The sequence below is a fragment of the Camelina sativa genome, chromosome 4 (assembly GCF_000633955.1).
Source record: "Camelina sativa cultivar DH55 chromosome 4, Cs, whole genome shotgun sequence".
In the NCBI taxonomy this organism is placed as follows: Eukaryota; Viridiplantae; Streptophyta; class Magnoliopsida; order Brassicales; family Brassicaceae; genus Camelina; species Camelina sativa.
In genome coordinates, this window is record NC_025688.1 from 15,207,290 (window position 1) to 15,229,857 (window position 22,568).

General features: G+C 37.3%; 3 protein-coding genes across 5 annotated transcripts in view; 1 reads left to right on the top strand and 2 right to left on the bottom strand.

Moving 5' to 3' along the window:
- The window catches only part of LOC104780632 (serine/threonine-protein kinase ATM-like), a 35,256-nt gene extending 27,565 nt beyond the window's left edge, over nucleotides 1-7,691 (top strand). The window contains 28 exon segments of the mRNA XM_019244691.1: nucleotides 363-429; nucleotides 517-591; nucleotides 761-883; nucleotides 1,069-1,233; nucleotides 1,310-1,408; nucleotides 1,746-1,897; nucleotides 2,013-2,217; nucleotides 2,453-2,500; nucleotides 2,618-2,701; nucleotides 2,818-2,901; nucleotides 3,125-3,205; nucleotides 3,313-3,402; nucleotides 3,479-3,541; nucleotides 3,809-3,949; nucleotides 4,029-4,085; nucleotides 4,173-4,232; nucleotides 4,769-4,863; nucleotides 4,956-5,064; nucleotides 5,226-5,315; nucleotides 5,421-5,500; nucleotides 5,598-5,676; nucleotides 5,767-5,813; nucleotides 5,889-5,988; nucleotides 6,363-6,494; nucleotides 6,613-6,747; nucleotides 6,841-6,906; nucleotides 7,209-7,352; nucleotides 7,443-7,691. Of these exon segments, the coding sequence (XP_019100236.1) occupies nucleotides 363-429; nucleotides 517-591; nucleotides 761-883; nucleotides 1,069-1,233; nucleotides 1,310-1,408; nucleotides 1,746-1,897; nucleotides 2,013-2,217; nucleotides 2,453-2,500; nucleotides 2,618-2,701; nucleotides 2,818-2,901; nucleotides 3,125-3,205; nucleotides 3,313-3,402; nucleotides 3,479-3,541; nucleotides 3,809-3,949; nucleotides 4,029-4,085; nucleotides 4,173-4,232; nucleotides 4,769-4,863; nucleotides 4,956-5,064; nucleotides 5,226-5,315; nucleotides 5,421-5,500; nucleotides 5,598-5,676; nucleotides 5,767-5,813; nucleotides 5,889-5,988; nucleotides 6,363-6,494; nucleotides 6,613-6,747; nucleotides 6,841-6,906; nucleotides 7,209-7,352; nucleotides 7,443-7,520 (2,749 nt within the window). The 3' untranslated portion in view covers nucleotides 7,521-7,691.
- Nucleotides 7,654-11,864, bottom strand: LOC104780631. The gene is made up of 5 exons (XM_010505140.2): nucleotides 10,215-11,864; nucleotides 8,905-9,897; nucleotides 8,583-8,808; nucleotides 8,278-8,420; nucleotides 7,654-8,090 (listed from the first exon to the last, which is right to left on the bottom strand). The coding sequence occupies exons 1-5, from the start codon at nucleotides 11,562-11,564 to the stop codon at nucleotides 7,836-7,838; spliced, it is 2,967 nt and encodes a 988-aa protein (XP_010503442.1). The 5' UTR covers nucleotides 11,565-11,864; the 3' UTR covers nucleotides 7,654-7,835.
- LOC104780633 lies at nucleotides 11,930-17,007 on the bottom strand. 3 transcript variants are annotated; one of them, XM_010505142.2, is made up of 13 exons: nucleotides 16,472-17,007; nucleotides 16,157-16,292; nucleotides 15,814-15,950; nucleotides 15,517-15,718; nucleotides 15,191-15,429; nucleotides 14,975-15,086; nucleotides 14,747-14,891; nucleotides 14,509-14,651; nucleotides 14,244-14,413; nucleotides 13,841-14,131; nucleotides 13,698-13,753; nucleotides 13,349-13,563; nucleotides 11,930-13,277 (listed from the first exon to the last, which is right to left on the bottom strand). In XM_010505142.2, exons 1-13 carry the CDS (start codon nucleotides 16,682-16,684, stop codon nucleotides 12,058-12,060), a joined length of 3,279 nt encoding a protein of 1,092 aa, XP_010503444.1. In that variant the 5' UTR covers nucleotides 16,685-17,007; the 3' UTR covers nucleotides 11,930-12,057. The 3 variants fall into 3 exon arrangements, with proteins under 3 accessions (XP_010503444.1, XP_010503446.1, XP_010503445.1); XM_010505144.1 differs by having other exon boundaries at nucleotides 15,810-15,950; nucleotides 16,472-16,615; XM_010505143.2 differs by having other exon boundaries at nucleotides 16,157-16,288; nucleotides 16,472-16,563.

Below are 22,568 nucleotides of genomic sequence, written 5' to 3' on the forward strand. Positions count from 1 at the left end.
TATATATATATATATATATATATATACATATATATATATATATATATATATATTTCCCTGTTTGTACCTCTCGACTGCACCAAATTTATGTGACATCTTATCAACATAGAATTTGCCGCTTGTCTTCTGACTTTTATTCAAAAAGAATGATATGTTACAGAGGAGTTTTAGAATAGAGTAGTTGAAGTCTCCAGAAATTGCTGGTCTCTGGCTTTATTATGTGGGTCATGTCCTAGTATAAATGGTCAGTTATGATGAAGTCCTATTTAGCTTTGAAAAGTCCTCAATATTACGCATGCGACACTAGCTCCGACCTTTAGGCGTGTTTCTTTCTCCATGTTTTAATATGTTATTTTTCTCAGTTGTTTGAGAGCATTGCAAGAAGGGGATTACGAAGGGTTTTATGGAAAACTGAAGGACACGAAGAAGGTAACACATTATTTCAGTGTATCACCATAGGATTGGAAGGTTCCAAGCTTCGATGTGGTAATAATATTTGCTTTTTCTCCTTTTTAGGAGCTTGTGTTGTCCATTTCCCGTGCAAGCGAAGAAAGCACTGAATTTATATACTCTACAGTAGTGAAACTTCAGGTATGAAATTTTAAACGGACATTAAAGTACAACACCTTTTTCCATCATAATTGTCCTGTGGGTGCCTAATTACTATAAATGTGCTGATTCTAAAGATCTCGTGTCTCTTTGGAAAACAATGGTTTCGACAATCCTAATTTTTGATTTTTTGATGTTTTATTATGTCCAGATTCTTCATCATCTTGGACTAGTTTGGGATCTTCGCTGGACGACATCTTTACATCAAAGTGTGCATGGCTATCCAGTCAAACAAATAGCATGCACAGACCCCGTGACTCCAACAATGAATCAGGTATTTTCCCTTGTAACTTCTTTTTCAAGTGGTTGTTCACTAGCTTCTAGTGAATAATTTAAAGCTTCAAGAATTTATGTTATTTTATTTACAATTAGATTAGTTTGGGATGTATATGCGAAACTACCAAGAAGCTAAGTGAAAGAATTTGTTGCCTGAGGCCAATGTTTAACTATGAAATACAGTTGTCTTGGCTGAATAAGGATTGGAGCTCTATTATTACGCAAACTCAGTTGCACATGAATTTGTTGGAGCCATTTATCGCATTTAGGCGAGTTCTCCTCCAAATCTTGGGATGTAAGGAATGTACCATGCAACATCTTTTGCAGTCTGCTTCATTACTTCGCAAGGTATGTCTAATGTAAAAAGATACAGTATCACTTATAGTAAATGCAGTGGAGCAACACGTTATCTTGTTTCTTTCAGGGAACAAGGTATTCTCATGCAGCTGCGTCTCTGCATGAGTTCAAGTTTCTTTGTGCAAGAAGTGATGGACAACAACCCGTTCCAGATTGGCTTGGAAAGGTACTTTTTATGATTAATCTTGCATTTTTTTGTGGAATTTGAATAGCCTCCTTTTTCTTCCTTAATTGTACATATTTTTGGGAGGTGTTTTCCTTATCACATTTAATGAGGGTGAGACCAAAGTTACAACTAAAGTTCTAATCACTCCTACTTTTACCGACACCTACTTTTGTCAAGAAACAGTTGTGACCTAGGACACAAAATATTTTAATCGAACGATGGCATACATTACTTGTTTTTGACATCTATTAGTTACTTTGCGTCTTAGTTAGAACATGTAAATATATCTGGCTCACAACTAGAGAGATGCTTTCCAGTAACTTTTTCTGCTTTTCAGCTTGAAGAGGCGAAGCTGTTACATGCCCAAGGCCGGCATGAAGTTTCCATTAGTCTTGCAAGCTACATTTTACATAATTATCAATTAAAAGAAGAAGCTTCAGATATATATCGCGTGATTGGAAAGTGGCTAGCAGAAACCAGATCGAGCAAGTAAATAAGTTGTTACTTTTTATTTTGGTTGAAAGCAGTTTCCATTTATGCTCGTTATAAACTTCTATAGAATCTCAACTCGGTTCTTTTATTTTTTTCTTTCTCTTGAAAATAGTTCGAGAACAATTTTAGAAAAGTATCTGAGGCCTGCAGTTTCGCTTGCTGAAGCACAGAGTTCCAAGATCTGCAAAAGGTTGGTAGATAGACAGAGCCAAACTTGGTTTCATCTGGCTCATTATGCAGATGCTCTATTTAAGAGTTATGAGGAAAGACTCTCCTCCAGTGAATGGCAAGCTGCATTGCGACTACGAAAACACAAGGTCCCCTCCACTTTGGTTGCTCAAATTTACTTTATAAGCATTTTATTTCTGTAGTACTTTTTTGTGTGTAGGCTATGCCTAATTTTGTTATCCTTCGAAATGAGCACAAATAGTTGAATAATCCTTTTATTTGGTGTAACAAGTAATAGTTCTAAACAGCTTCAACTCCAAAGTTAGTTCTTCATATGTCCTGGGTGAAACTGGGGGAAACTAACTAGTGTGCTTAATTTTTCAGACAAAGGAGTTGGAGGTGCTTATTAAACGCTTCAAGAGTTCAAAGAAGGCAAGTAGTAGTCGACTTCCATTTGTGTGATCTCGAAACAGATATCATATCAAAGCACAATGTAACTGACGGTCTATGCATGTCTTTCATGTGATTTCATATTTGGTCTTTTACTAGGCGGAGCAATCTGATTATTCACTGAAGATCCAAGATCTACAGAAGCAACTAACAATGGATAAAGAAGAAGCAGAAAAACTGCAGGTGTTCTTTATTCTGCCCAATAATCTGTCTTCTGTAGAAGCAAACATAGTCATGGTTTTTGCTAGATAAGTGATCTTTACTGATTCGTGGTCTTTCCTTTCTCTGTCATTGTGTAGGTTGACAGGGATAACTTTCTGAAACTTGCATTGGAGGGGTATAAACGTTGTCTAGAAATTGGTGACAAGTATGATGTTCGAGTGGTATGTTAATCTAAATAATTCAGGTTCATGGTAGAGTGACCTTTATACGCTTTCTTATTTGGGATTCATGTCCTATTTATCTCACATTATCACTGAAAGATATTGAACGTTTTCTCTGGCCTTTTTAGAAACATATTTGAGAGATTTAGCTGAAACGTGGTATATTCCATTATAGCATTAAATTACATTAAATTACGGGTGGAACTATTTTTTCTTTCTACAGGTGTTTCGACTAGTATCCATGTGGTTCAATCTTGCTTCCCAGAAAAATGTTATTGATAACATGTTGAGCACCATTAGAGAGGTACTTGACTAATGGGATCAGATTTTATCTGCTACTTTGATTTTCTATCTAAGTTTCTTGTCTGTCTAATTATCCAAGTTTCTTCATCTCCGTAAACATTCTTGCAGGTTCAGTCTTACAAATTTGTACCACTTGTTTATCAAATTGCTTCAAGGTTGGGAAGTTCCAGAGATGAATCAGGATCTAACAGCTTTCAGGTGGAATGCATTTTTACTTGGCTATCGTAGAAAACTTGAGACAGTGATGTTAATCTCTACGATTTCTTAATTGCAGTCTGCTCTGATGTCACTTATCAGAAAAATGGCCATTGATCATCCATACCATACAATCTTTCAGGTTCTGAAGAACATGTTATCTATCTTATGTACTCGTTATGTTTCTTCTTTTCAATTTGGTTTGTGAGAAGTTTAAATTCTTGAATGTCCTATGACATCTCGCATCTGTTGAAAAAAGATGAAAAGATGAAAACATTAAAGTCTGTTGTGCTGTGTAGCATGCCATCGAAATTACATTATTACAAGTTGCTTTGCTATCTTTTTCGAAGTTACGTTTCTAAATGCTGAATGTGTATGTCTCGTATATTTCTTTCGATTTTGGATTTAGCTACTGGCATTGGCAAACGGTGACCGTATTAAAGATAACCAACGCAGTAGAAATTCTTTCGTGGTTGATACGGATAAAAAGCTTGCAGCAGAGCATCTCTTGCAGGATGTATCACATAATCATGGGACTATGATTATACAAGTAAACCTTATTTTCACCTAATCTTAGTCATCATCGACAATTTTAATAACTTATCGGCACATCCTGATTATCTTTTCAGATGAAACAGCTGGTAGATATCTATATCAAGCTTGCAGAGCTTGAAACAAGGAGAGAGGTCTGATCATTGAGTTTAGAGGAAGTGTTTTGTTATACTGTTTGCTGAACAATTTTTGAAACATTGGGGGAACTCTTTCGTTTGCAGGATACCAATAGAAGGGTAACACTGCCAAGAGAAATTCGTAGTGTGAAACAATTGGAACTTGTAAGTACCATTTTTCAATTTATTCATTTGCATTCTTATCTAGTTTTGGCATTAACTATTAGCTCGTAGGACACCATGTTGCTGCTCAAGATAGAAAATTTCTTAGAAATTAAGAAATGGGTCATATTGATAGACTCCTATTCAGTGAAGAAATAAATGGCAGCTATTAGCTCTTAGGACACCATGCTGCTGCTCAAGATAGAAAATTTCTTAGAAATTAAGAAATGGGTCATATTGATAGACTCCTATTCAGTGAAGAAATAAATGGCAGCTATATATTTTGAAAATTGTTTTCTTCTGATCCTAATATTTCATTTGTCTGCTCCCATGTTTATTGTTTTGTGTCTGTTGCAACTCTCTGAAAGAATTGTTGTTTATTAGTAAGTTGGAAGAGAAAATTCGTCAGATGAGCTGGAAGAATGTTTTTTTTTTTTTTTTTCATTTTCATTCTGGTTCAGATATTCAATTTCGCCTTTTCTATGTGCTTCTGAGGTATGCGTCAAACTTGTATTTATTTCGCATTTGTTTGAGTTTAGGTACCTGTAGTGACTGCTACAATTCCTGTAGATCGTAGTTGCCAATACAATGAAGGGACGTTCCCATTTTTCAGAGGTTTATCAGATTCTGTTACGTAAGTCCCTGCTCAGTCAATCCTTTCACTTTTTACATTTCTAGTTTTAAAGAGTGCCTTATTTGAAACCTTGTCTTTTGGATGATATGCAGAGTGATGAATGGTATAAATGCTCCAAAAGTAGTTGAATGCTTTGGATCTGATGGCCAAAAATATAAGCAACTTGCGAAATCTGGCAATGATGACCTCAGACAAGATGCTGTAAGAGTTTCAGAAGTTTTACTGGCAATGTCTGTAATATGATACCCCGTGTGTGTTACTGTCGTTGTAGTTGTACTGGCAGAAAATTGAAATTATGCGGACCTAGCCATGATTACATATACAATAGTTTAGTTATGCAAAGCGTCTACCATTTGTTTCAGGTTATGGAACAGTTTTTTGGCCTCGTAAATACCTTTCTACACAATAACCGGGACACATGGAAGAGAAGATTAGCTGTGCGCACATACAAGGTATTTCTCTGTATCAATTTATTTTTCAGAGAAAATTTGATCCATTCAGTAAGTTGAAATCTCCTTACAATGCATATATATATATATGTATATACATATTCTCAGGTTATTCCTTTTACTCCTAGCGCTGGTGTTCTTGAGTGGGTCGATGGTACAATTCCACTTGGAGATTATCTTATAGGAAGGTCGGTCTAGTAGACTAGTATTTACAGTAACATGGTACAGCAACCTCTTTTCCTAGTCGTTACAGTTCAAAACTTCTCTTTGCATATCAAATCACAGCTCAAGGAGTGAAGGCGCTCATGGTCGTTATGGCGTTGGAAACTGGAAATATGCTAAATGCCGAGAACATATGTCGAGTGTAAGCTCATTTCCTTTCTCAGATCTTCTTAGTTGGCCATCAGTGACATCTGGTAATCTTAATTAATCTGTGGAGACTGGTGGCTTGTAGGCGAAGGACAAGCGCAAAGCCTTTGTGGATGTCTGCACAAACTTCAGGTTTCAGTCTTTATGAAACGTTAATTTAACTTATTAAGTACTAGTTGGTGGCTGACATATCCATCCCTTTTGCAGGCCTGTCATGCATTACTTTTTCCTGGAAAAGTTCCTGCAGCCTGCTGACTGGTTTGTGAAGAGGCTTGCGTATACACGTAGTGTTGCAGCTAGTTCAATGGCAAGTATATCCACTTTTATGATATTTATTCACTTTTAGAATATGAAACAGTATAGATCATTTGTATCATACTAAATGGCGTAAAATAAGCGAGCAGAGAAAGTTGAATACATTTAGGAAGCTGTTGAATCTTAGTTGAGTTGAAATTTTCTTGAATGCTTGTACATTTGTTAGCAAAATAATTGTGTGAGATCTTATTCACCTCTTCTTTTTNTTTTTTTTTTTTTTTTTTTTTTTTTTTTTTTTTTTGTTTATTGATATACAATGGGACATGATTCTATTCTGAGTTGGGACACTGGAATAGATATGTTAATTAGTTTTCCCTCTGATTCATCCATCTCCTCCTGAAATTGTGTAATTTGATTTGTTATCAGGTTGGGTACATCGTTGGTCTTGGTGACCGTCATGCCATGAATATTTTAATCGATCAAGCCACAGCAGAAGTTGTCCACATAGATCTTGGAGTTGCCTTTGAACAAGGATTAATGCTCAAGACTCCTGAAAGGGTGTGTTCTCTTCCACCTCCTCTCTTTAGTAAAGAGTCTTTACATATTTAATTGGTCTTCCTGTAAGTGTATAATCTATGTACGATTCTCATTGTTCATTTTTGTTCTGATTTGACAGGTTCCGTTCAGACTGACAAGAGACATAATTGATGGAATGGGCATCACAGGAGTGGAAGGCGTTTTCAGGAGATGTTGCGAAGAAACCCTGTCTGTGATGCGAACAAATAAAGAGGCGCTGCTTACAATTGTCGAAGTAATAAGATCTGAAATTTTTAACTTTTGTCTTTTTTTTTTGAAAATATAAAAGCATTTTTTGAATACTTAATCAAGATTTCTTGTTTTGCAGGTGTTTATACATGATCCTCTGTACAAATGGGCCTTGTCCCCCTTAAAGGCTTTGCAAAGACAGAAGGTACCTCGTACCCTTATAATTTAAACTTTAATGTACAATGCAATTGATGTGGTTGCAGCCTCTGCAAAAATGTTATAAAGTGGACTTAATTACGGATTCTTGCATGTAGAGAAGGCCAGAATGCAATTTTGCCTGTTGTTTAAATAGATGCCATTCTGATGCTTTTTCTTTGAGACTTTTTGACGCAAAAGAATTTTGTGTTTAACTTCATTGTCATGTTCCAGATGAGATTCCAATTCAATATGAGGATATCTATTCTTTTGAACATGTTGTCATTTCTCACACAAAGGTCTTTGATCCAGGAAACTGAAGATTATGATGGCCTGAACTTGGAAGGGTTACAAGAGGAATTCGAGGGGAACAAGGATGCTACGCGTGCCTTGATGCGTGTCAAGCAAAAGCTTGATGGCTATGAGGGCGGTGAGATGAGAAGCATACATGGCCAGGTAAAGTTTTTGATATATAAATCAAAGGTTAAAACAGCACACGCTAACTTGTTTACTGATTGTATTTGCTCAACACTTATTGCTCTGTAGGCACAGCAACTAATACAAGATGCAATTGACACAGATCGTTTGTCACATATGTTCCCTGGCTGGGGAGCTTGGATGTAACTCCCCTTCTACATGTTCCAATTTTTTGTCTGTGAATAGAGAAATCTTTTATGTAAAGTTGAAAATACTCGCTACCAAATTTTTGTCTAACTTATTAGGGGAGAGAGCATGCTAGTGGTACAGTACAAGTATGTGAAGCAACATGCTTATAATTTATTATTACTTCTTGTACTCTATGTTCTCTACAGTGAGTTGGCTCATAAACGGGAGAAGGTAAAAGAAGTCTTGTTTACAAACAAGTTCAATTTCTTGCAATTAAACTGAGGCTTTACATTACAGAAGACAAGTTTTACAAACATACATAAAAAATCATATCTATAGATCGTTGGTTGGAAGTGAACCCATTAGAATAGTGGTTTCTTTGTCTTGTTTTGACTTTCCAAATAAACCTGAGAGGAATCGTAGAGGCAAGACAGACATAGAATCTGCTTTCTTCTCCGATACTTGCAGTTCTCCAGGGCTCTTGTTCGGCTTTAATTGTGCTCCGCAATGGCACGTTGAGAGTCTTGCTAAGCATCTCTTGTGGAATACTGAACCGCACGACCGACATTTGTTAACCTCATCTTTCTCCTAATCATTGGATTCAATATATGTTGGATTAAAACAACATCTGACAGATAGCACAATACAGACAATGAACATGTAGAGGAAAGAAAATCCAATGCCATCAAGGCTATGAATTGCTGATCGAGCACCCAAAACTGAGACAAGAGAATATGCGTTATATATTCATTGCAAGTGTAATCTAAATGCTCACCTGGAATGGAAATATTAAAGAGGATGTGTCGTCACAAGCTTGCCGGGCATTACAGGGAACCCCCACATCACAACAAACAAGGCACTGTTCTGTAATATGCTCCAGGATTTTCTTCCTAACGGTCTCCACGATTGCAGGAAGTGCTGGCATTTTTAAGGGTAATGTTAAAAACGCTAGGAAATAGATAAAATGTTAACATTAAACAAGTAGCAGCATGGGATTGACTTGTAATTCAGTTGAGAAGATGTCTCAGCATGAGCGAACACACATGAACTTTAAATCTTGGTTCAAGAAAAGAAATTCACCTGCAAATGGCCCTTTAGAAAGATCAACTAGATCTCTCAAAGCAAAAAAATCAGTGCTCTCAAGAAGGTATCTCCGAGAACTGAGTCCTTTGTTGAGTGTCTTGCGGAATGGGCAGCGTACATATGGAAGCATAATGGTTATTCTTTTCCGGACGCTCATAATATGGTTGAGTGCAGGGACCTTCGAGGACAGAAAAGGGTTGACCGCACTGACACAAAGCATAGGCTGCAAAACAAGATTTGTCAGACATCAACCATATCAAGGCAGAGTATCCAAAAAATTACAATAAATCACACCAAATATCACTAGACCTAAATTTACCTGCTCATGTATGGAGTCCAGATATGATTTTGCCAATTGAGAAACTGGATAACGATTAAAATCCCAATGATGTAACACTGTTGCTGGCAGAACTGCCATGTCATTTGTATGGCAAGAAGAACAAAACAGTTGACCAGTATATTCGCAAAGCCGAGGCTTACCCCATCCAAGAGCTTTCACAAAGTCCCGCACAAGAGTGGCTCCATCATCAAAGTATCTGTGGCATCCAGCGCAAATATAATGCTGCGCTTCTAGCAACTGTTTTACTGATTTGTGAGGTCGAACATCAACAATGAACGAGATGGTATTTCCATACGAAAAAGAACTGGTTGCGGTAGCAGTGATGCCAGCAGAGATTGTTGGAGATACTATAGAATCCGACCCAGAAGAATTAGCACATGCATCTTGAGGGGACAAAAACCTAAGTAACGCATTTGGAAGTGTTGGAAAAAAACGGGACTGGAGAACTGAATTTAAACAATCTTGAATAAGGACAGTCCTTTCAGCAACAGCATTGGGGGACGTTCCAAATATTTTCCTGGATTCTTTCTCCACAGAGGCCCAAGGTGTAGGAAGCGTCCAGCCTTGATCAGCAAATAAAGATGTCAACCGACGATAGAGACTATAAAAATCACGATACCTTCTTTCAATTTCCCACTTGTCTTTCCCACTCCAAACCCTTATGACATAAACTGTGTATTCCTTTACCCCAACCAATCTTTCGCTCAGCGAGACATCACCTTTCTTTTGCTTTACACCAACAACTTCAACCCTATCAATCCTAAATCGCTGGGAAACTGTTGGAGATGAATCATCTAGACCAGATGTTGTAGCCGTTTGCCCCCCATCCCTGTTAGGCAGAGAGAGCTGTAGTTGGAACATCTTGTCATTCTTAGAAAATCTTGCCCCAGATGATTCACCAGAGTCGAGCAGTATTTCTTCCATATCATGAACAAAATCATCATAAAAGTCGTTAAGCTCTGTGTTCTCCTTCTGCAAGATGAAAAATTCGAAACCATATATCTTCTTCATTAAAAATTAAAAGAATCAAATCAAAAGGTGATAAAGTAGAATCCAAGAAGTTTACAGATTGCAGGATTCCGTCTTAATGAACAAGTGGCTATAATGGGGACAGTAACACAACAGTAGTAGGACAACATCCAATTATGGTAGGAGCATAATAAATTGAAATGCACTATTTACACAGAAAGAGTGCATGGAAATCTAACAGACATAACCCGAGGACACATTCTACAATACAAGCAGAGAAAACTTAACGTACATAATGTTTTATATATAAAGCAGCTGACCTTAGGTTGTGCGTAAGTGACTTGTAAGACATTTGGTACAGGATGCGAATCAGTAGATGATGGCTTATCAGAGTTCCGAGATGCCAACATCGGTTCTGAGGTGCACTCTCCAAATGGATCTAACTGTTTTCCATTCTCAGATGATTCATGAAGTAGTTCATTGGCATCTAGATCACAAAGCCCACTTGAAGATTCTTCGTTTCCTAACTCAACTGGTGTAGTGTCTTGGTAATTCATGACGACAGGTGTAACTTCAGTTTGATTGTTGCTAAGCCAACTGTCAAGAAGAGACCCATCTGTTACTAGTGATTGAGGAACCACCAAGGTTCTGTCATTGGCACTCAGGTCAGCAAAACCTCTGGCAGTTATGCTGTCTTTTGCTACGTCACCTTGCTCCCTTTGGGTCGAGACAGTTAAATCTCTAGATCTTACTATATCTTCAATATTTTCACAAAAGTCACCTACATCTGGAGCATGTCTAGTGCTCGCAGTTACGTTTGTATGCTCTTCCCCTTTTCCTGCTTGAGCATCTGGAAGCTTTTGTAAAGCTACAGATAATGATTTTGTGGATGTCCCTTCATTTCCAGTACACCCTTCACCGTGCTTCTCAAACCCGCTGAAGTCGAAAGGAGTGTCAACAAGTTCTGTGGCTTCAAGCTCAAAGTCATCCCAATCATTTGTACCAAAGGCAGTGGAAGAATTGATGAGAAATGGATTATCGTTCTCATCTTTAGGGTCCTTTATATACTGTAAATTCCCTGGAACATATTTACCAGAGTGATCACTAAGTGAGTCATCACCATCAGAATGTTCTCCATCTTCTCTATCTATACCACTTGTATGGAATTGTGAATCTGATCTACACACTACCTCCTTATCTTCCATTTCAGCTAACTGATTCATGGAATCTTTTTCAATTGTAGCTTCACTGTCCATCAACTCACCAGACATATCTTCACTATGTCCAGTTTCCTGGGTGTTCACCTTAAGGGGGTTTAAACCGGGTGTCATACTACTAATACCATTACAAGAGCCACCCTCATCAGAAAACTGGATTCCTCGTGTGCTATCCAAAGAGGAGAACTTTATTAGACTTGGTCCCAAGCTAAAATTCTCAAACTCAGATTCCAACGAATCCTGAAATGGTCCTGTAGAGCTACACATACTGGGCGTTCCCAAAGCCGAATTGGCACTACAATACCGCTCAAACTCTGATTCACCGCAAGACGAGTAATGTAACGATGAACCTGGAGAAGCATCTCTACCACTTTCCTTCTCCAGTAGTAACCGATTAGAAAAATCTAGAGAATCAACAACAACTCTCGATGGTTCCTCCTCTCCATTGATCATTTCAAACACACAACCAAATTACACAGAAACAATAAATTACACAAAAATCGATCGATTGATGAAGAAATGAGACAGATTCTAACACCAATTTCTGCAGATCCAAAATCCCCAAACGAAAGAAAATTGAAATTGAAATTGATCAACCCAAGTACTTGAGAAATTGCACGATATAATCTGTAGATTAGCTCCGTCTATGTGATTGGAGCTTCTCTTCGTCTCCTTCGAATTGAATTTTCTCGGAGCCAAACAAGACGAAGCATGAAGCACATCGACGACAGGCAGCTACAGTTCTCTCTGAATTTTTCTTTTCTTTTTTAAATTATAAATAAGAGAAATAATAATGTAAATATAATAAGAAAAAAAGATAATGTAAACATGTTCTCTTTTAATTACGAATTCAGCCCTCATAATACATACTAAACCCCATTAAATATCACAACGTAATGCATAGATTGAATTCAGAACAAATAGTACAAGAGAGAATGAGTTTTTTCTACTTTGACGCAAAAATGGCTTCTAAATCTTTGTAAAGTCCTTTAGGTCTGGATTTGTAATCTGAAGATGAGTCTTTAGAAGAGCTTCCACTTGTCTTTGTTCCCCAAATACTACTGCTCCAACCGCTTTTGCTACCCGAAGGATCACTAGGAACCTTACTGTTGCTCCTTTCTCTAGTGAAGCTAGCCTTTGCCATTTCCCTAATCTGTCTCAACCATGGTTTGTCCAAACTACCCGAGCTTCGGCTTCCTGAAGGATTTAAGTACCTGTTTTCTGGGGTTGAGAATGCAATGCCTCCATTGCCGCTGCTGCTTCTTCCTTCTAGTTGAGCCGCAGGGATCTTACTCTTCATCAGTTTATGCGGTAGGATTAACGCGGCAAGTCCAATGATAAACATCTTGAGACCACTCAAGAAGGATCTGTTGATTTGGTCTAACCGCTTTGTTTGTTTGTACAATGAGTACCATTCGTTGCACATCTGCGCAGTGTACCCAATCAAGAACAATATGACCATGAATATACCGAGTTTCTTCCCGCTCGTCTCTGGAAGGTCTTTCATCATTAGCATCAGACACGAGGCGAATACACCGACTTGACATGCTATAGAGATGATCTCTACGAGCTGTACTTTTTTCTTGATGAATGGTTTCTTCAGAACTAGGAAAAACAGCTGAAAGGAAGTGATGCTCAACAAGACCACTATGGGAGTTTTAGCAGTTTCGTTGTCCAAGTAAGCACCAGCAATGATCCCCACACACACCCTCTTCACCGTTTCGAGAAATGTGTAGTAAATTCTAAGGATTCCGAACAGTTTCTGTATGCAAGGAGCTTCTGCATCTTCGTTTTCGTCATCTGATGCAATGATGCGATCATCTCGCTGCTTGAGTGGATTGCTTCCTGAGATCTGTGTGAGCATGTACTTTGGTGGACCTCTTAAATCTTCGAAAACTGGACCTAACCTAGTTAGATAGACAGAGTTCTCTGTTTTCCATGTCCATTGGCCTCTTTTACCAGGACCAAGGGTCACTCGGATGAGTTCTTGGTACCAGTGGAAAGTTTCGCCTTCTTGATGAATTTCCTTATACTGTAACAGCTTCCCAAACGTTATCCCGACCGAGAGAAAGACAAACAATGCTAGAAGTAGTACAGCTACCACGCAAAGCACAAGGATGCCAACAATGACACTGGCTTCTGCAGCTCCTTGATGTTTAAAATAGCCTGAGAAAGAGAGAATTTAGCGAATGTGTTTAAAGAGAAATTTCCAACTAAATATATGGTATTAACAATACCTTGTATGAGACTCCTTGCAGCTTTGCAGACTGAGGGTAAAGCGAGAATGAGAAGAAACAGCTCGAATCTTGGGAAGACAAACGCACCAAAACTCCTCTTCTTCTCAGTGTGTGCTTTCTTGAACTTCAGTAACAGAGAGAGGAATATATGCAATAGTACCAAACTTCCCCCAATAATAGCTATCCAAAACATGATCCTATAGAAATCTCTCCACCTACAAGAAAGAAGAATGAAAAATCAAACATTTATGGCTTCTTCGTAAATGAAGTTTAAGCAACCAATGCTGAAATGATATCTTCACAAAATTCTCTATAGAAAGAAGTACAAACGAGGATTGTAGTGACTTACACTGTAGAATGTGGAAGACCGAGAACATGTTCTGCTTCCGGCTTAAGATTTGGGGTCTGTAAACACTCATACAGTATTAAAACATGAACAAACGAGTACTAAAGACAACAAAGAAGAAGCATTGACGATTAGTTTCTTTTGACCTCAAAGAAAAGTCTGTACTCCATTGCGGTGAGCGGCAAACCGAATACTGACTCAGCGTTGGTTGATGTCTGAAGATTAATCCTGTTGCTGTGAGTTTTAGAAATGAGCGAATGTGAACCAAAGTAAGGACTTGATGCCACCATGATCTGTTCTTTGTGATTAGTTTCCCATGGGAGAGGAAAATAAGGGATAATCCACTGAATCCCTCTCACAAATTCGTAGTAATCAACAGGCAATGTCACTGGAAGCCATCTCGTGAGTGCAAATAACTGAATGTGACAGGCAGTTCTCTGCATTGGATCCACAAAGCACACAGTACCATTGGATTATTTATGTAATTTGCAGGAAAGCAAAGATAATCTATATGTGTCGTTTTATATATAAATGAGTAAAAAATCATACGAAAAGGTTCCTCGTAGGGTCTGATATGAGGTATGGAGATGGTCTTGGAAATGCACCGAGAGAATAAAGGCTTGTGGTTGAAAGAGTGAGGAGTCCCGCAATGAAAGATGTCACGAAGAAAATGTAAGTTGATACCCAAGAAACCACAGAAGATAGCATAGGCACAGAATCTGCAGTGAAGTACAACATTTGAAAACCATTGGCAGAAGCAAAAAAATAAAATAAAGTACGCTTGATACCAGATATAAAGTAGTTAAGCGCTTACAATGTTTCACTTCTAGGATGTTAGACGCGAGATTTTTGTTTCCCGCGACATCCTGAGTAACATTTTCAGGAATCTTCACAGAAATTGTACTATTGTTGGCTTTTACATAAACAATGTATATGCTTCCGCTCAGTTCCTCAAAGCTGGAAAATTTGTGGAAAACAAAAGAAGCGAAACTATCACTTAGCATCAAAACTGCATTTCATGAGAAAAATAACATAGACACAAGATTACTAACCTCTCAAGATATCCCCCTGAGATTGATACAAATGAGGAGTTAAACCCAAACACAGGCTTCATGAATTTTATCCAGACAGGGACGGTGTGCTTTCTTGTCCTCATACCAGATGTTGTGTTCAATAAAACATGAGGTCTCTCGGTATCTAAGATCACGCACATGCATGTTTCATTCCAAGGAGCAAATGAAAACAAGAATCTAGAAAAACCAAATGTGTAACTTACTAACCATAAAGAAAAGTCAGTGGTGCAGTTGGAGATGCAGGTGTCCCATGTCTGCTTCTTATTAAATTCGAGTCAAGGGTCACCGTGACTATAGCACGCCGTGATGTATTTGTGACCTGAGAGAAAAAGAGTTTGAATGTTACATTAAAGGATTAACATTAAACAAAATAGAACGATAGCTCTACCAAATAACATTGAGAGAAGCAGCAGAAGCACAAACCATAAACGCAAAACGTCGATTCCCATTGGTTTTTCCATCAATAGGAAGCAAATCACCTTGGCTTGTTCTTAGTAGTCTGAGAATTTCAGCTGAAGAATTGAGTACCGGTTCCGAGAAATACAAGTAAACATTCAGCTTGTCATTATCATTGGTTGCCTGCACCGTCCTAGTTTGGTTGTTTAGCTTAAGTAACTTCTCTGGGACATGAGCCCGTAGGTTGACAAAAACATCTCTTCTATCTAGATGCCAAGAAAATTCAAAATCAATCTTCCTTAATGGTCTTTCAAAGAAAACCAAACGGAGGAAAAAAGGGTAAAGACACTCACCGAAATGAACAAAGAAACGCGAACCCAAAGCTCTTTGAAAATTGTTACCGGCTTTATCAGAACAAACATTCTTATTCATCACCAACACAATCCTTCCGTATTGAGCATCAGGAGATAATCCCACAAGCAGTGAATATCTGAGAAATTGGTCAAGAACGGTGACTGAAGACGGTATAACTTGGCCAGCACCGTAAACAAGAAGCTGTTACATCATTTAAAACCGTGTCAAGAGTAGAGAACAAGAAGGTGAATGACCTCAAAATATTGAGATGAGTGTAAATAAGGTTACGTACTCACGTCGCAGGCATTCACAGATGAACATCTAAAACCTCTGCCACCAACACATGGCTCGGTAAAAGTAATATTAACAGACACGTTTTGTGCACTTGTAAATGGCATTGATGCAGTCACAAAGGCTGTAGGGGAAACCGTATCTGCAAACACAATAAAGCAAAAGGAGTTTGAAATCAGAAAATTCAAGCAATACAAGGGCCTTTCCATGGTTTTTGATATGAGGAAATGTGTGTTCTTCATGAGATAAGAGGATTTATAGAGAAGGCACAAGACAGACAACTTGGATCAACCAACACAAGAAAGATTCAAGAAAAGAATCAAAGAGGTGAAAGAATAGCGTCTTTACCAACAGTCCAGTGATAGCTATTGCAGCCAAATCCATGCATCCTATTTGCGCAGACCTCAAGTGTATGATCTCCATCGAACAACTTCGAGTAGGAAACTTTTCTTTGATGGCAATCAAAACTACAATGGTCATCTAGCTACAGTAAACACAATCTTTTCCCATCAAACAGATGTGACTAGGCATTAAAGGCAAACTTCAAATAAGTTGACACAATTCTTGATTTCAAACTCAAAACTGTTTTCTCAGCCAACATATAGAAGAAATTTGGTTGACACTAATAAAAATTTATAATTGGCGAGTCTAATTAAATCCAACCTTGCAACGGAATCTGCAGCTCGAACAAGTTCTGTTTCCATCCTCAAAAGCTTGAAAGGAAAATTTGGCAGAGCTAAATCTGGAAACAGCAGGAGGTGCTTTCAAGAACTTCACAGAGAGCTCTGAACCATAACAGTAATGAAACCTGAAACAAAAAGGGGGAGAGACAACCCAGAAAAGCAAAAGAAGCCATGCAGTTTTAAGCAGACCCATTTCTCCAACAAAAAATGCAGCAGAGATCTTTGAAAGAACTTATGATACAATCATATTAATAAGAGACTAAAATTTAAAAGCAAATCACAGCCATGGAGACTTCACTTGGATTATTCTGGACAAAGTAGAAAAAGACATTGTAGAGATAATGAGTTGGTGAATAAGAAAAGAGAGAGAGAGAGAGGCAGAGGATTAAAACAAAGAAGGGTAGTTGCTTCTGTGGTCGATGATGGCTGTGGAAGAGAGATAACGGATAGTGTATGTATGCATGAGAGCGATGGGGAGATACAGTGATTGGAAGATAGAGAGAGAGCAAAAAAAACAAAGAGAGACTAATGCTAGAAACAGACAAACTCTTGAAGAATTTATTATTATTCCAGGACTGTCTGTATTATATACTACTACTTGTTTAACAAACTTCTAATTTGAACTTAAAAAGTTTCTTCAGCTAAGTCAATACAACACACAACTAACACAAGACAAATGCTGTTGTGCTAAGTGTTTAGGAGAAACCAACAATAAGCATTTAAAGCTACTTCCTCCTAACTCAACATTCAATACACATGGGATGGGACCATCGTTTTCAGATCAATGATGAGACTTTCAGTGAAAAGATGAAGAGATCCTCCTGGGTTCTTTATTACAAAACATAAAGAGAGAGACCCATCTGATTCTCAATCTGTAGTATCACGTTTACCTCTCCCAAATCCAGTTCTGACACCTTTTTTTTTTTTTTCCTCTGTGCCAATCTTCTCTTCCAACGAAGTACTCGAAGATATATATACATCATGAGTGAGAATCAGACATACTCAAAATTGTTTATCTGATCAAGAAGACAGACTCCATGATGCATATATTTCTTCAAGGACATCGTTCCAAAACTGTTGATACATTTGTTATGTCGAATTTGCCAATTAATTACCTCTCTATCTACTCCATCCATACTTGAACCTTTAATTAATCCTACAGGGTGTATTTGAAGCTGCCAAATTGATAGAGCTTTGATTGAATTTCGCAACTCTCCTCACTCCTTTTGCCTCGAAACAAACAAAAATTCCTAATTCCCGGTTTTTCAGATTTAAGGGTCAAACGACGACTTTTTTTTTTTTTTGACCATAAACGACGACCTCTTTAACATTTACGTTACGTCTAACCTTATAAAAAAAGTTTTGGTTTAAATTTAATTTGACATGTACTTATTATTTAATACATTTAATATCATTTATAAAAGTATCAGTAATTTTTTTAAAAGTATACATAACTAAAATGTTAAAATCTGGCTTTTTTAAAAAGCATAGATTAAAATTTGTGTATCTCATGTAAAATTTTGGTTGAATTTTTTTTCCAAAGAGATAAAACTATGTACAAACTTTTGCATCAATTTTAAAAAAATATATATAGAAAGTATGCAATGAAAAATTAAATAATAGTGATGACAAAGATCACACTAAATTACTGAACTTGGAATTGTTATTGAATTTGAAATATTTTTTTTTTATATAAATCTTGTGTTATTTAATTGTGTATTTCATAAATTCTCTTCTTTCTTTTAAAGTCTACTGTTATTTAATTTATTGGGTACTCTTTTAGAAATCTATTAAATGCTAGTGTTTTTCAATATTAATTTTGATGATAATGTTATTTGATTACAATCTAATAGAAAAGGGGGGGGAGGGGAGGATAGAATTTATGGTGTTATATAGATAGAATTTTTCAAATACTTTAAAGTTTAAAAATCTTTCATTTTTCTTACTATCTTTAAAAACTTTTAATTTTCTATTCATTATAAATCTTATAAATTCAGTCATTGAATAACTTGTTTGCACTCCATCGACCGTGCTGGAAAACAAAATGATGAATATTTCGAATCTTCCAAGGGATTTGGTGGAAGAGATTTTGTCTCGCATTCCTTTGACATCTATGAGAGCAGTGCGATCTACTTGCAAAAAGTGGAACACTTTATCCAAAGATGAGGGTTTTACAAGGAAGCATCTCGCTCAAGCAGCAGCAGCAAAGGAAGGGGAGTTCCTGGCGATCATGTTGATAGATTTTAGTCTTTATGTAATGAGCGTCAATCTTCATGGAATCTACACCGACTCTTCTGATCCATTTGTAAAGCTTGTAGGTAAACTAATCAGCCTTAACGATTCAGACCAACTCCGATTCGTTCGAATATGTCACTGTGAGGGTTTGGTGTTATGCACCACAACCGACCACTCTAGGCTGGTTGTTTGGAACCCATATACGGGGCAGAAAACACGGTGGATCTGCGTCGAACCCAACTCTGGTCACCACATGTGGAGATGGTATTCTCATGCTCTCGGATACGACAATAGCAAATTGTGTCGCGCCCATAAAATCTTGAGATTTACTCATACTCCCGGAGAGAGCCCTGTGCACGAAATCTTCGAGTTCAACTCTAATTCATGAAAGGTTCTTGATGTTACTCCAGACTGGCGTATATTGAGTATTTACCACGTACGGCTTGACTTTGAAGGGAAATACGTATTGGTTTGCTACAAATATTAAATCACGAGAACAGGTCCCTGGTTTCTTACTATGTTTTGATTTTACTAAAGAGAGATTTGGACCGCGTTTGCGTCTTCCTTTTGCCTCTATTTTCGACGATCATGTGACTTTATCTTCTCTTAGAGAAGAGCAGCTTGCCGTGTTATATCAAAGTTGTGTTACATGTGAAATGGAGGTTTGGATTACCACTATGATCGAACCCGATGTTGTGTCCTGGAGCAAGTTCTTAGCTGTCGATATGTATCCACTCACTGGTTTTCGGTTTTATCCTGGTGGGAGTTTCCTCATTGACGAGGAGAAGAGAGCCGTGATCGTTTTTGATGAAGATAAAGATACATCACCCTTCAATTGCGACATAGCTAAAGCTTACATCATTGGAGAAAAATGTTACTTTAGAAAAGTGGATCTCGGAGAAACCACAACATACATGGAGGGTTTCCCGCTTGTACGCTCTTATGTCCCAAGCTCAGTGCAAATCGATCAACCTGCATGAGGGAACAATATTTTTTTATGAATTCTTTTTAAAACATGCTTAGTCGATTAATAATTTCTTTCTCTTATTTTTAATCTTTTTTCTATGTAATAAACTCTTGTCTTTTAAAAGAAGCAATTCCTCTGCTTTCTTTATATTTATTCCAAACACCTCCTTGAGGATGATGGACCGTTAGCTTGTGGTACAATATTGCATTGCCATGTTTCTGAAATATCATGTTTGGTTCTAACATGAATTCTCATAATGCTCTTGTTCAAGTGTACTCCTTATCTGGATTGATGGATATGGCTTCTAGTTCTAGTGTCTTTTCAACAAGAGATGGAACTTGATATGATCTTCAGGTATAAATACGATTGACAACATGAAGAAAGCGTTTCCCTGTTTTCTAGAGATGCAAAAAGAGGAAGTTGCACACACACTTTGTATCAGTTCCATTAGCGTATATACTCTAAAATTGAAGAAAAAGCTAGAGGCTTTTATATTGGGTGACAATGGAAAGAAGCCTTTGAGGTTTCAAGGTACTTTGATTAGAGCAAACAAAACAAAAATAATCAATGCTTTCAGTTTTTAGCACAAAACTTGTTTAAGTCCCAATGGTTTTGGAGGCAGGAATTTGTTTAGGTTTGTAATTTCTCTTCTATGATCTCAATAGGGTATCCGAGAAAACACAAGCCCAACAAAGTCAGTTCTTTCTATCATTAGACATTGATTTCACCAAAATTCTTATTAGATGTTTTGTTTCTGTCTCATTTCTGTTTGTTTTTCATGCATTGGAAGCTCCTGCAGTTCTAGTGTTTACAAGTAGATGTGTCAATGATAGAGAATGTAAGGAGAGGGTAGAGAACGTCTAGCTCACTAGTTTTGCTGAGCTGGCTTACATGAGCTGCTAGAGAAGGTAAGAGCTACATAAGAGGCAGTAAGGAACTATAGCAGATCGTAAAAGCTATAAATAGGATGACTGCTATCGCGCATCGAATGTTTGTGCCTGTATTTGTTGTTGATTGTTAGCAAACGCTATTGAGTTTGTGGACAGACGCTATGAGGTATGTAGAGGAGGTGCAAGATCCATAGAGTGAAGCTCACTCACCTAGCGTTTTGTAAGTGGTTGTGATAAGGAATAAATGATATTATTACATCTTCAAAGTTAGCAGTCAAATCGACGCCCCGTAAGCAACATTTGATGTTAAGTTCTCAATAAATCTATTCGACGCCGAGAATGACACAGCCTCAGTTGTTACATCCTAAAAGCATTCAGATTATCTTGAGGTTTCTGTTTTACCTCGCCTCCCATCACTAGAGGATAAGATGGTAGACACACTGGTATCACATACTGTCTTTAGGACTTGAACTCATATCCAATAATGCAATATTGACTAACCAAGAGATCACATCGATATAAGAATTGTGGTCTGATGAGTGTTTCCCTTATCCTAGCTGGCTTTCCAATTGATTTAACGTTCAACAAAACTTATTTTGATAGATGAAGAGATTATGATCCAGTCGCTTTGTTGGTTTTAGCCTCTTTTCATTCAACTTGTTCCGATTTTTGGTGGATTTTTCAAGATTTTCTCTAAGAAGATTGAAAGATTATTGGGACAATTGCATTTTTGTACCTTTATTTGCATTATTTGAATGAAATCGTAGACCCCATATTCGATTTTTGAGAAACATAACCACTAAGGGTGCTGAAATTACAATTGACTCCCTTACGACTAAACAAAAAACAGAAGCCGAAATGACAGATGTAACCCGGAAGAAGTCTGCAATAAACACATTTAAGGGAGACTCCAATTGACGTCAACGAGTAGACATAAAGATATGTCTACTCGTTAATTATAGTTTAAATTTTAATTTTAAAAATTATAAAAAATAATTTGGTAAACCTATTGACCAAATAATAACCATATAGACTTCCTGCATTGAAATAAAATAAATTTACATATAAACTAGTCAAATTAAGGGAGGAAAGGCTGATTAGGTTAAAATTATTTGATTTAGGGTTTGCTTAAGTAGACTTCTCTGTAGACTATTGGTGGTTGACTTTGTAATGCCATCAACTATTAATATTATATTATTTTAATTTCATCGACAATTTAACCAAACTGATAGCTGAACCTAACCGAATGCGTACCGATTCCTTGATTTTAACCTAACCGGATTCAGTAACCATATAAATACTTCTTTCTGTAAGTCAACCCTAGTTTGTATGTGCTTTCTCTCTCTCCACAATTTCTCTCTCTAAAATTCTGATATTGTTGCTCTCGAAAATTCAGATTCTATCCTCATCATTTATCGTCTTCGAAACTCAAGGACATCTCAGATAAGTATTCTCATCATTTATCGTCGGCTATTTTCTTTTGTAACGCTTTAGCTAATTTTGTTCGAAAATATATATGTTCTCATAGTTTTTTGTTCATTTTGCACTCAGATATGGGGTTACACAGCTACACTCAGCCATCTTCTAGTTCTTTGCAAGTATAGAGTGAAGGTCCACCCGAAGTAAACTTTCTTGGCCTGACAGTTGGAATTCCTGACAAATGTTTTTGCGGAAGGGAAACCGTTATGAAATGTTCCACCACAGCCGACAATCCTGGAAGGATTTTCTTTGGATGCACTAACCATAAGGTTGTTAGATTGTATGATGGTTTATTCGTTTGGTATAATTATTATTTGAGTATAGATAATATTCTTATGGTATATTTATTTCTATGGTACGATATAGGATGGAGATGACCATATTATGAAATGGTGGGATGAGGCTATTATGCAAGAACTTCAAGCAATGAGAGGTGGACTTGCTGACCAAAGGGATTTTATTACAGCTATCCAGGAAAATGATGAAATGCTATGGGTTCAGCAGGA